Source organism: Carassius auratus, chromosome 45, assembly GCF_003368295.1.
Source record: "Carassius auratus strain Wakin chromosome 45, ASM336829v1, whole genome shotgun sequence".
NCBI classification, from domain to species: Eukaryota; Metazoa; Chordata; class Actinopteri; order Cypriniformes; family Cyprinidae; genus Carassius; species Carassius auratus.
In genome coordinates, this window is record NC_039287.1 from 8,995,339 (window position 1) to 9,009,162 (window position 13,824).

Sequence of the window (13,824 nt, forward strand, 5' to 3'; positions counted from 1 at the left end):
GTCCAGGTTATCTAGTTATTGACTCTATACGACTTCCATTTTTTAACTAGTACATAAGCTACAAATGTATTTGATTATTCTTATTAACAGTTATAATAACTTTATTAATAGTTCTGAAATGTATCACAAAGCCAATACACAGATGTATTAATATGTTTGATGAATACATCCCCTTTTAAAGGCTTTTTATGCTTACCAAGAGTACATTTATTTGATCAAAAATGTAGCTGTTTTGTAGCTTATGTTTTAAAATGTAATTTTTTTCCTGTGATGACAAAGCTGACTATAACACATTTTAAGGACTCTTTAATTAAATCAAACGAAGAGATTTTATTTGAAAAACAAACTTTATGCAACAATGTAAACGTCTTTACTGTTCCTTTTAATAAATGTAATGCATCATTCCTGAATAAAAGTACTAATGTCTTTAAAAAAACAAATACTGACACCAGGATTTTGATATGGTCAACATATATATTTAGTTGACTTATTTATTTATTTGTTGCATGACACAAACAAGTGGTTTGCTTGGCCAAGCAAATCCAAATAAGAGTATAGTTTTTTTATATATATATAAAGATTGTGGATATTAAAGACTAACCCTACCCATGAAAGAATACTCTTCACATTTTTATAGAAGTGAAAAGATAACTGCAAAGTCCTTTAATGTCTAAAGGATGGTTTTTACGATCATACGACTTCTGGGGACAATTTGGTCCCTGAATTGCAGCTAACATCATACACACACTGGAGACATAATTTCTCCTAACACTCTTTACAAATCTTTAGTCTTTATCAAACATGTTTACATCCATCTTTGAACACATGCATGTCCTCTTGTTCAGACATTCACACAGTTCCTCGCTCATATCCCAATCCCAGCAGGGACATTATAACACCATGCAAACAGAATACAGTTTTCCCACAACCCTTTGCTGCCTTGTTCGTTCTGATACAATTCCTCCTCACAAGAGAAACAGGAAACCAGACAGGAAAGGTTTCAAAAAGCAATTCTGTGGCCCTCTCTACAAACATGCAACTTCTATGCATCTCACACGCAAAAACATACGCATGTACAAACCAAAAATCAATCACTAGTCATTAGCATGTTTAAAGTCATAGAGATGAAAGGCATTCCAACAATCAGGCTTTTCACTAGTCAATTTCTCATTTCCAGTTTTCTCGTGGTGTTCAGGGTGTGACAGTGAAAGACAGAGACAAACTCCCACTGAGCCAAAACCAAAACCAGATGTGCATGCGTTACTGTATGAGTGTGTGTTTTTGTTGCCATGCCTCGAATATCCTATCACTTCACCAACGCTGAGAGTATCAAGTTTGGGAGTTTCCATCAAGATAGGACAGTTATGTGTGCATGTGTCGGAGAAAGAATAAGAAAAATAGCACACAAGCGAATGACTGTGTAAAAGATACTGAGTGTTTGCGGTACAGGAACAGGGAAGAGGTCTCACCTCCAGTGTCTGCATCAGTGTGGGTTTGATAGCATCTTTCATGAGGACTGCCAAAGCCCCGGTTACACCCTGAGAAAGAGCAAAGAAATGTCAAAGTATATCGTTCATAGCAGTTGTTGAATCTTTCTATGGTAGGCTTTTGCATAGCCATGACATTTTGACTGGTGATTTGTGATAAATATCATGTTTTTTTCATCACATTGCTTACAGTGTACGTTTAATACACATCATTTACATTTAACTTAGTGTTTTTATTCACGTAATTCTAACCCTATGCAATATATAATTCTATGTTCACAATATTTAAAATATTTAAAATATTTTCAATTTACAATGCTGTTTTTGAAACCTATGAATATTATGATTATATTTTAATTAAACTTAGTAATCATTGTTTATATACATAGTAAGATTTTTTTTTTTTTGCAATGTTTTTGAAATGAGCAAAACATACAGCAAAAACAGTAATATTATTAACCATTATCAATTTAAAATAATTGTTTTCTATTATAACATTTCAAAATGCTAATTTTTCCTTTGATGGCAAAGTTGATTTTTAAGCAGCGATTGCTAAAATTTTGAGCTGAAAACAGTGGCTCCTGATTTTTTTTTTGTAAACAACAACACTTTTTTTTACGATTTTTTGATGAATAGAAATTTCAAAAGAACAGCATTCATTTCTGTGACTTTGTGATCAATTTATAGGTAGTTAATTGTGCTCTCTCTCTCTCTCTCTCTCACACACACACACACACACACACACACACAAACACACACCAAGTCATCTGCAGTGATCGGCTGGCCGTTTCTGCTGCTGCCCACAACCATACGTCCCAGCCTTGCTCGCATATCAGCCAGTCCATCAGTTAGAGCAAGGATAGCCATGATCTCACTGGCCACCGCAATATCAAACTGGGTCTGTAAGAACGAGAGGGGAAAATCACATATTGACCAGCACACAAACACTTCACCATGATGATTTAGGTGATTTCTTTTAACAAAATAAGACATCATGATAAAGAGAGTGGAGAGATTTGTCAGATACACACGCACGCAACATCTGCCAAGTCTGGTTCTTTATCACATACAGTAAACTGCTACCACATGTGTCAAAGACAACCCCAGCTGGAGTAAAAATGAGCTGTCCTGGTTTAACTCTCAGCTAATAAATACTCCCCCAATAAAACAGCTGGGAGTGGTGGCCAGATGCCCTATGAGGAGAGATGGGCCACTTAATACACACCACTTGTGTCAATATTACTTTCCATTTAACTGCATCTACAGCACTAATTGCTTAGATGATACCAAGTCAAGGTTTGCAATGCATGAAGTAACACGCTTAAGTGCTTTTTTAACATTTCACACACACACACACACACACACACACACACAAACACACACACACACACACACACACACACTCTTACTGTCTTTACAAAATGCACACACTGTATATTATATTGTTCAAGAACACAATACTAGGCTGTAATGGACATTTCAGTGGTTTTGGTACAGTGGGAGGGAGACAAACATAAGCACATGATTGACCAGCTCAAAGGGTTTGCTACAATGTGTGCGCAGTAACACCTTTTATAAAACATTTGATTTTAATGGGACTGTTTCCCATTAAGGTGCACACTGTTATCTGCCTGATTTGGTTTAAAAGTCATTATTTCTGACAGCCGCTGACATACTGCAAGACTTAACAGATTCCAGCTAAGGGAAATAGACAGAAAGGTCAGAGAGGGAATAGAGAAAGAGAGATATATAGTCATCGAGGAAAAGTGACAAAACTTCTACACTACAAATTTGACTGTTGGTTAACTGAATCAGAAATATGAAGCACATACCTGGCGAGCATGGCCTTTTTCTGTGTTGGCCTGACCAACAGTGATCTTGCGCAGAAATCTGTCATTGGTATCAACAACTATTTGAAACAGGAAAACAAAGGTTAAGAGTGAAACCAGAATGAAGCCTCTGCTTCTACCTTAGGATAGTTCACCCAAAAATAAATAGTTCTCTTATTTACGCATTCTCATGTCATTCCAAACCTGTTTGACTTTCTTTCTTCCATTAAAACACATAAGGAGAAATTAAGGATGTACTTGTCACTCATTTCCAAACAATTACAACAAATGTGGAAAAAAGCTTTCAAGCTATAAAATTAAATACAGTGAAAGACCCAGAAAAGCAGTCAACATGATTGGTGCACTATATTCCAAGTAGCTTGAACCATTATGATTTGTCTCACTATTCACTGATCATCTTCAATGTACAGAGGACTGAGAGTGACTCTTTAAAATAAGTTATCAGTTTCTCAATTCAAACATAAAAGGGAAATAAATAACATTAAACAGACATTCAAAACTTACATTTTGTCTATTTTCTTTTGTTTTCAAAATATATATATTAAAAGAGTAAAATAGTAAATTAATAAATCATTTTAGAAGCACATTTGGCATTTAAATGGCATTTTAAAGATTTTTTTTTAAATTCCAGTAGTTTTTCTTTTGCCACTTGCCAATTCCTTTTTTTTTGTCCATTAGTCAGATGCTTTTATTTTACTGTTAGTCCATCAAAAAAAAAAAAAAAACGGCTCAGTTATTGGGGAAATTTTGCCTTTATTTTAAGTGTTACTCTCAGTCCTCCATGCAACTACTACATCCAGATCATTACGATGGTAAATTGATCTCTACAACCAGATTAGTATGATTGGTGAACAAATTATCCAGGCCTGTTTTGTGAACAAGATCAACAGAGCAATTGAACAGTTTCAACAAAATAATGACAATTCTCATATATGGGGGAATTTTTACTCTAACCTTTCTTAATAATGAAAGAAACAAAGCATTTTAAACCTTTTGTAATTGATAGATTTCAAGATTTTTTTTTTTTTATATAAAATCACATTGTTTGGCTTGTTCTATCTGCTCAAGCGTCAAAGTGCTGTGTCTGAAAACAACTTCTGAAGAGAATCCAGTCATGAGGGAACTCAGCTGGATGCTGAATGCTGCAAGCTGGACAGATTTTGCAGTCACTGTTAGAAGATGTATGAGGCAATCTAATGAATCCCAAAAACCAATGACCTAAAGAGACCCAGAGGCATGGGTGCCAGGCCAAACCATAACCTTGCAATAAGCATGCATTCCTCTAAGACTTTTAGTTTTTTTTTTCTTGCAGCCAAGCTGAATGTAGGAGGGTGCAGTATGAGACACAAACACAACTCCCTAAGGGCCAAGAAGTTGCAGGGGAAAGAATTCAAACCCTCTGGTATTTTCTCATGGAAAAGCAGAACAATTATTAGAAGTCTCATTTTAAACATGTCACGGGCGCAACAAAAATTACAACAGTGGTTTAGTCTGCTTTCTAGCTGTCTCTCGTATCCCTCTTGTGTATCGGTTTCAATTCATCCATCTGTGACAACACAGCGTACATGAACTACAGCATAACATACAGCACAGCCCAAATGTTTCATCTGAAGAGTGATTAATAAAGTAAAAAAAGACCATGATAATGTAGTCTGAGGATCATTATTCACAATGATATCTTCCCATAATGGACCATGGAAAACCCTAATGGTTAAAACCGTAGATTTATGAATCTCAACTTTTTGTACAGAATTGCCAAACCTTCTCAGACGCACACACACACACACGCACACAATGATTCGCAGCAGGAGAGAGATGTAAAGCTGTTTTTAATATTCCAGGCTCCTCATCTTAATGTGCACTTTTGAACCGACAGAGTAAATATCCCATCAGTTACTGCAGCACTCTTCTGAATGTAGGGCTAAAGGCAGCAGATGTTCCCAGGTGGCCATGAGTAAAACGGGAAACACCCCAATCCAGCTGAATCTCGTCCCCCAGTGATCGCAGCTATCAGACAGCACTGCACCATAACCAAAAGCAGAAGGTCTACATTTGGTATCCCTTCCAGGCTCTCATATGTAATGACATGGCTAGTTTATGGTGCTGTCCCGCTAGTCATTTTAAAACAGAAGAGTTAAATGTGGCAATAGCATTCCAATGACCACATATTGTGTCATACTGCATGCTTCAGCTCCCTGTCTTATGCATCACATATCCTGTACCACAATCTCTACATTTCTTTCTGTGACTTATCAAGCATTGAGCAATTTTTTTAAAGAACATGCCATATGCAGAACAGTAAAGCAATCTACATTGCACAAGATCCTACCTCTCTGCCATGTGACCTTCTCAGGGTCAAGGTCAAGACGGACAAACGCCCTGACCTCTTCTGGTGTGAGGTCACTGGGGTCAGTTTTGTTTATTCCAAGACGCTGAAAACACAGGTGAGGAAGAGACAGACACAAGTGCAGTGATTATTATTATGAAAACTGGTTCATTCATATTTATGTGGTTCATTCATACTTAAAGCATTTTCATTTCTGCAGTAGGTTTTGGCCTTTAATAGGTACTGTACAGTCTGTTCTCTTGTAAATTTACTGACTTTGCCTGTTTCAGCTTATCTGTCACAGTCAACATAACACAACACTTGACTTGTTTACTTTATAAAATATTTTAAAAAAAGAAAGAAAAAAAAGAAGTGAAGGGCTAAACTTGTGAATGCTGAGACTTGCTGTGAATTACAGCTTTATAAGAAAGAATTGTTAGTAGCTGCCTGAGGACCCCTGTTGGTTATCTGATGTACTGCTTCCAAAGTTCTAGTGCAGTTCTTCTCAACATTTGTAACCTCCCCATTGTCCACATTGTCTCTTAAAGTCTTAAGAGGGGAATGTTTTACAGAGTTCCCGTTTATCGGGAAAAGGATTAAAGATAGGGATGTCATTTTTCATATATATAGTTTTAACCTGATAAATTAATTTATTTGGCATATTAAATAGATATTTAAAATTAGGCTTTTTAAAAAATAGAAGCCCTGGATCTTCAATGGAAAAAAGGGGATTCTTGTATGTGTGTGATAAAAGGGGATGCATTAAAATAAAATGTGACGAAATGACAAAGCATTAAAATACAAGCATTAAAAAAAACTTCTGTGTCAAATGATGATGGCATTATAAAAGTTAAAAAGGTCAGAGGTACAAAGATCTTGTCCAGACTCACCTGTAGGCGAGCCATCTGTATAGGAGAGAAGCATCTCACACCGTTAACAGATGGCACTAGTCTGCTGTACAGGGCCTGAAAGACACAAAACAACTTAAAGCAGAATAAAGCATTAGGATGTGATAAATATTCAATTACAGACTTGTACAGAACCAGAAACAATTCTCTTTAATGATGCAGCTACTGACTAACTGCTGATGAATCATAATATTAAATCACAGGGAGACTGTCCTGTGTGAAAAGAAAAACATTCTGATTGCAGTTGTTTACCCTGTCTGATTGAGTAGCTTCATGGAGAATGCGGGCATCGATAGCTGCCGCCACTAGATTATTGGCTGCTGTTATAGCGTGGATGTCTCCTGTCAGGTGGAGATTAAACTGAAGGGGGAAAAAATAGTGAGAGTAAGAGTGAGTAAGCTGTTTTCTGAAGCTTCTGATAAAGACAGTATCTGCTCACACACACACACACACACACACACAAACACATTCAGTGTTGTCCAAAAGTCTAACATAACAGAGAAAATATGAGATTCAAAACTTCAAAATATAAAGCTACAGATAAAAAGTCTCATTATTTCCATCCATGCTGTTATTAAAGCAAAACATGGACGTATTATAAAACCAAAAATTCCAAATTACGTTATATTTCCTTTTACACTTTGAAATTAATATGCTGATATTTACCGGTAATAAAAATAAAACTAAATTCGAAAAATCTATTTTGACTGAGTTTTAGACATTGTGCTTTATTTTACTCGGTCTCAACGGCTGTGTGAGTTTCTTTTAAGGGCTGTCATCACTTGTGGCATACTAAGGGAAAGGGCTTTGTGATAACAGGAGACAGGATGTCTGTAGTCACTCACCTCCTCCATAGGAATGACCTGTGCATATCCTCCACCCGCCGCTCCTCCTGCAGGGAGACAAAACACACAGCAATGAAAACACAAGACAATATGTCTGACATAAGCTCTGATCCTAAATCTAGGGAACTGCCCTGCTGTGTACTAAACGGGCAGCAACTTCGAGCACCAAACAAATAGCAGTTTGCACAACAAACTATTGCAATTCATTTAAATTATGTTACTAAGCTAATGACATGATATTCCACATACATATATAAATATGTAGAATTTAATATAAAATTACATCAATTACATTTATTTGATTCAATTTTGAAAATCCCCTTACATTACATTTTTTTTGTATATTTACAATAAATTCGAATTATATTTTATTTCCATTCATTTCATTTTATTTAGCCATCTTGAATTTATTTTACTGAACTCAATGCAGGGCATTCTGGAATTGCCTACTCTACAAAGGACAAGATACAGTGCCTTAAAAATCAGAGCATCTTAAAATGTTGCTTAATTATAAAACCTGCGTTACAGTGCAACCTTCAGGAAGTGTATCGGTGATACCATGAAATGTTGTTATAGTAGTAACTGTTATCCATGTGCTACGATATCAAACTAAAGTAAAGCAAGCACACAAAAACACACCTTTGACACCAAACGTTGGGCCCTGGGAAGGCTGTCGCAGGCAAGCGAAAGAGTTGAGCTTAAGATGAGCGGAGAGGGCCTGGACAAGACCTATGGTCACTGTACTCTTCCCTTCACCCAGAGGAGTGGGAGTTATACTGAAAAACACAGATCAAAAACATTATCAACACATGCTTTCCCACATTCACAGGGAGAAGGTTGTTACTATACATCTATCTGCCTTCCTCATTTCCGTTTTCCCTCTGATCTCACTACATTAGACTGCTCCATCAGCATCCTCCCTCCCTCTCGCTCAGTCTTTGTGAAGCAGCTCTTTTGGCAGAGCAGCAAAGGCATGCCAGTGGCTGACAGTAATAGGGTAAGCTGGGTGGGGAGGGCAGTGCTGCTTCACAGCATCTGTACGCAGAACAAAGAATGTGACTTAAAGAAGGAGAGTTAAGGGAGAGAGGGGCTGCTGATAAAGCCAGGGGTCTGCGGATTCCCCAAACACATGAAAGAGACCCTGGGCCCCCATTTGGAGCTGACTGAGCCACGCTTCACACACACGGATGAAAGGGAGGCTCCTGGTGGGCTCAAGAGCCAGTAGTAGATAAGATCCCTGGGCCCGCCATTCACTCTCTCTAGGAATTTGGAAGCAGAGTACAAATGTGCACACAGAAGTGAGCGTGAAAACTTGACCTGAAGTTTTCCTTAAATGCTTTTAACCTTTACATTTTTTTCTTATTAAGGTTCTTGCAGTGCTACTATAATGGTCATCAATTCATCTCCCATTGTCTTTTACTGATTAAAACCTGTTTAACAAATTAAGTCAATACAGTTTTCATTTAATTAAGATTTGTATTATTGCTTTGGTACGGATATCTCATTTAATTTCGGTTTAATTTATTCCTGGTTTGTTTAGTGTACACACTGTCACTTTTAACACTGAATCTAAAGATACAAAACAAGACAAGTACAAGATGATAACCTGATTAGACAACTTAGGGAAACTACCAAAACATCCAAAACAACGCTGTGTGTCAGACTGAATGCGCTCGCTCCATGGGTGTACATATGTTGGTCATGTTACCAGCTTAAAACTAACTAAGAGCTTATGAAATATCCAAAGTAGTCAAAACAGTGCCAGGAACACCTGTACCGAACTGTAATGGGTAACTAAGCTCCAATGACAAGATGAGATTGCTTTTGGTTCGTTTAGATGTGTTGGGGTTGTATTGTGTTTTCTGTCTGCTTGATTGGTGCACACAGAGGTTCGGAAGGCAGTGTTCACATATATCCAAATGAACTGTGTTAACAGAACAATCAGTTTAATCAAACCAAACCTTCCAAGTGTAAACACACCCTTAGATAAATAATATGACATGAATTTAACTTCAATGACAGAATTTAAAACTGATGTCACACCCTGCCACCAGGACATATTTGCCGTTAGGCTGATGTTGGAGGCGGTTGAGAAGGGACAAATGGACTTTGGCTTTGGTGTTTCCATAGGCCTCCAGCTCCTCTGGAAGCAGCCCAATCTCCTGAGCCAGCTGGGATATGGGTTTGGGAGTCTGTGCCCTGGAGATCTCTATATCACTGAGGGTTACAGAAACGAGGAAACAGAAAGACAGAGAGACCAATTAGTTCTGTGCACAAATGAACAAGCAAAGGTCTGAGTGATGCATATTCTAAAAGTAAAAGGCAAAGCTGCTCGTACCTAGGCACAGGTGACAGGGGTTGAAGTTTTAGTGGGCGGAGCCTCCATGGCTGGTACTGCTGTTCTTGTGTCCACCTCCTGCTGCTCCTCACTACATGCTGGCAGATCACAACAGCAGCGATAAACATCACAGTCAACACCTCAAAATGACTTCTTCATTCACTCCATAATTATGAGCAAAAATATATACTAAAAAAAATATACTGCCAATATCTACTGTGATTTGGCATAACACTATACCTTTCAAAAGTACATTTATAAAGTTACAAAAGATTTCAATAGAAATTTAAAAAGAACTGCATTTTTTTTATACATTTATTGAAGAATCCTGGAATCCTGTTTCCACAAAAATATTAAGCATCACAACTGTCTCAATGACAGGAAATTAATGTTTCAATGATGCAAACAAAATTCTAAATTCAGATATTAAGTTGATATAATTATTTATCCTATTTATTTAGACTTTAATAGAAAGAAGAGACAGCAGGCCTCTCACCTGCATTCTAAGCGCAGCACTAAGAGACCCAACTCCAGCACTAGATTCAGCTTCAGCTTCAGATCTGTGCTCCCAACTGTCAGGTTGCTCTAGGAGATAAGATCATATGTATGAAAAGTTGGCCCGGACGGAGCATCTTAGGAAATACAATTAGCGGTGTCTTTATTATGTTCCCCACACTAATGGAATTTGTGGGTAAGGGAGGAAATAGCATGGGCCTCTATTACCATTAAGGTCTCTTGTAGATGGAAGGTAATGAAAGGTGAAGGAAACTGCATGCCTGACTTAATCAGTTTCAGAGGAATCACATGCTTGTCTTTCACTTCCATGATAATACAATTACAACAGTTCCTTCAATTCTCAGATGACACTTCTCAAGTGAAGAAGTGCTCTATATGTTTTACTTATACTAACAAAGTAAAAATCCATTGTTAGAATGTGTCCAAGGCTTAATATCTTTAATTTGAAAACGTACCTTCCATTAGGGCTGAGCTGAGGTTAATGACTGCCATCCCCGGTCTTAACCAAGTGGGTGGCAGGCCCTTGTGGCCAGTTTCTAAGAATACCACCACATCCGAATCCATGATCTGAAAGACAGAAAGCCAATTAGTGTATGCTTCAAATGATTTATCCATAGACTGTATAAAAACAGGATTGAGCCCGATGTCCCTCCCAAAACAAAGCAACATTGCCCTCTGCTGCTGAAAATACCAAACTACACCTAAAAATTGACATGAGTATCTCCCAATGATCAATCATTTACCTGTTTCTGCAAGTGCTTTGAGCTCCACTGGCAGGTCTGCACCATCACACCATTGTTTTGCAGCAAAAACTGAAGCGTTGCCTTCAGGGGTCCCTCGAGACCCAGCAGCACTGCCATCTTTCCAACCAATGGGGCGTCTAAAGGAGAATTACAAAAAGGAAATGCTGTATTTTTAATTTGTCTCTAACCAATTCATCATAACCTTTACCTTTATGCTACAATTTAAAAAAACATTCTAAAATTTTGAGTCAGTAAGATGTTTTTTGGAGAAAAATTGAGACTTATTGAGCAAGCATACAACAGTTTGATCAAAATTGACAGTAAAGAATTTATTTTATACAAAAAAGATCCATATTTCTTGAATAGGGTTGCAAAGGGGCAGAAACTATCCAGTAAATTTCTAGAAACTGTCCATGGTAACTTAATCTAGGGAATTTTGGAAATTTTCCGAGTTGGAAACTTAACAGGAATTTATGCAAATTAATTGGACTTTTGAGGAAATTTACAGAAAGTGTATCATATACAAACATAAATATAAACATTTTGTTTGGTCATAAGCTGGCATGCATGCAAACTAATAGAAGTTTTAAGAACTATACCTAGGCTCATAAATTATCAATGAAATAGTGCCAACTAACTTACATTCTTCATATCTGATTTACTGGCTAGCTAGCTGCTGTATAACAAATTTGGGTATTTGATAATTAAACTCAAATACCATAGAACAAATATATTTACAAAGTAATTTCAAACCTTGAATGGAAGCCTGGAAAATGAGGGGGGGAATTCCCCTTTAGGTGACACGGGGGGATTGTGGGAAGGGGAGGGTCAATTTAAGACATTTTTTTTGTTGTTGTTTGTTTGTTTGTCACTGTATTTGTTTTAACAATGGTATAATTTTGTTGTGCAATAGCTTACACACAGCACAAGAAAGATTTAAACACTAATTTAAGCAATATTTATGTACTCAACAAGATGGACATTTTGACATCATTTTGTGTTCAGTATTCTAGAAATGATCTGTACATGTTATAAAGGAATGAATGCACAGTGCATGTAGGGGATGTGTTCTCAATAGCCCTGCAGTAATTGTTTGCTGTGTGCATGTGACTGAGGAATGTGAAGGGTAGAAATTCAAATGAAATGACATTAAATCTGGTCGTTTTAACATCCCTGTTCCTGCAATTGTGCAAATTCCCAGTTTATTCCAACAGAAATTTTCCAGCCTTGAAAATTCCCGGAATTTTGCAACCCTATTCTTGAACACCAAAATCGGCACATTAAAATGATTCCTGAAGGATCATGTGACACTAAAGGCTGATGAAAATTCAGCTTTGCCACAACAAGAATAAATAAATCATTTTAAAATATATTAGAAAATTCAGAATTCTGATTCCCTTATTTTTATTATTATTTTATAATGTAATAATATTTCCTAATATTAAAGTTTTAACGGTTTTTATTAATCAAATAAATGCAGTCTTAATGAGAATGATACTTTTGAAAGGTAACATACATTATTCTTCAGAGGATATATTTAACACATAGACATATTAATACTCTATTCAGTAGAATTAGCAGTGTTTGTGAAACATTTTACCTTTTGAATTCAAATGTAATAACATATGCCAAAATGCATACAGATACACACCATGCCTAGCAAGCATTTCCAGCACAGCTCCAGCTACAGGTGAGGCAAAGCCATCTCTCTGATCCCCCAGCACCACACGGCCAACATTAAGATCAGAGACCCTGCAAACACATGCATATACAAACAGTAGTGGTAGGGGGGAGGGGTGTATTAAATAAATATACCGTATTTTTCAGACTATAAGTCGCACCTGAGCATAAGTCGCACCAGTCCAAAAATACGTCATGATGAGGAAAAAAACATATTTAAGTCGCATTTATTTAGAACCAAAACATTACCGTCTACAGCCGCGAGAGGGTGCTTAGCAGCATAGAGCGCCCTCTCGCGGCTGTAGATGGTAATGTTTTCTCTTGGTTCATTTCTCTTAGTTCATTTCAAATTAATTTTGATAAATAAGTCGCACCTGACTATAAGTTGCAGGACCAGCCAAACTATGAAAAAAGTGCGACTTATAGTCCGTAAAATATGGTATCTAGAATATATTTAAAGGCATCCTGCAATTAATAGTTTCCAAATAACTGAATTGTCATTCAGTTATTTGGATGGGAAATATTCATAGTTAGTAAAAAAAAAAAAAAAAAAAAAAACTCTGACTTACCCATCCACATCTTTCTGTGGCTTGATGGCATTACGGACACTTTTGGAGAGAAAGGACTGAGGAAGGTGCAAAAAAATGCCATGAACACGAGCATCCTCATTTAATCTCAAGATCTCCTCGATCACCTGTAGAACAGAGACAAGAATTCAGGAGGCTGAGATCTGGACAGACCTCTCTAAGGAGTTTCTGTTTAATCAAAAAAGCTAATGATTGCTTTTCAGATTTGCAGCTTCACCGACCTCTTCCTCTCTGCACTGGTGTGAAAGACAGATCTGCATAACATTCAAGCCGATCTGTGTGGACACAAAATCAGGGTATATAACACTGCATAAGCTATCAATTTGCATTGCCATTCATCTTATCGATCAATAGCAAATCCATCTACTAAAATGTAAAAATGTATATTACTTGAACCCATTTATTTACTGCGTGTTGGGCAGAATGGAAGACAATCAGTTATACCTTTCCAGCCATCTTCTTATTCACCTCCAGCAGACGGTCATCTTCACCAGTCTATCGTAAGTACAGACATGCAGCTTTCAGTGTCTGAGATTCATTCACA

At 37.1% G+C, this 13,824-nt stretch overlaps 1 protein-coding gene across 1 annotated transcript in view; it reads right to left on the reverse strand.

The window, feature by feature from the left end:
- Window positions 1–13,824, reverse strand: part of mthfd1l (methylenetetrahydrofolate dehydrogenase (NADP+ dependent) 1 like) — a 30,002-nt gene that overhangs the window by 14,062 nt on the left and 2,116 nt on the right. The window contains exons 3-19 of the mRNA XM_026233355.1: window positions 13,725–13,775; window positions 13,502–13,555; window positions 13,263–13,387; window positions 12,665–12,765; window positions 11,014–11,150; window positions 10,726–10,837; window positions 10,251–10,339; window positions 9,755–9,852; window positions 9,460–9,633; window positions 8,056–8,192; window positions 7,417–7,463; window positions 6,824–6,931; window positions 6,554–6,628; window positions 5,667–5,769; window positions 3,320–3,396; window positions 2,247–2,387; window positions 1,470–1,538 (exon numbers count right to left, since the gene is read on the reverse strand). Of these exons, the coding sequence (XP_026089140.1) occupies window positions 1,470–1,538; window positions 2,247–2,387; window positions 3,320–3,396; window positions 5,667–5,769; window positions 6,554–6,628; window positions 6,824–6,931; window positions 7,417–7,463; window positions 8,056–8,192; window positions 9,460–9,633; window positions 9,755–9,852; window positions 10,251–10,339; window positions 10,726–10,837; window positions 11,014–11,150; window positions 12,665–12,765; window positions 13,263–13,387; window positions 13,502–13,555; window positions 13,725–13,775 (1,698 nt within the window). The remainder of the gene's footprint in view (window positions 1–1,469; window positions 1,539–2,246; window positions 2,388–3,319; window positions 3,397–5,666; window positions 5,770–6,553; window positions 6,629–6,823; window positions 6,932–7,416; window positions 7,464–8,055; window positions 8,193–9,459; window positions 9,634–9,754; window positions 9,853–10,250; window positions 10,340–10,725; window positions 10,838–11,013; window positions 11,151–12,664; window positions 12,766–13,262; window positions 13,388–13,501; window positions 13,556–13,724; window positions 13,776–13,824) is intronic.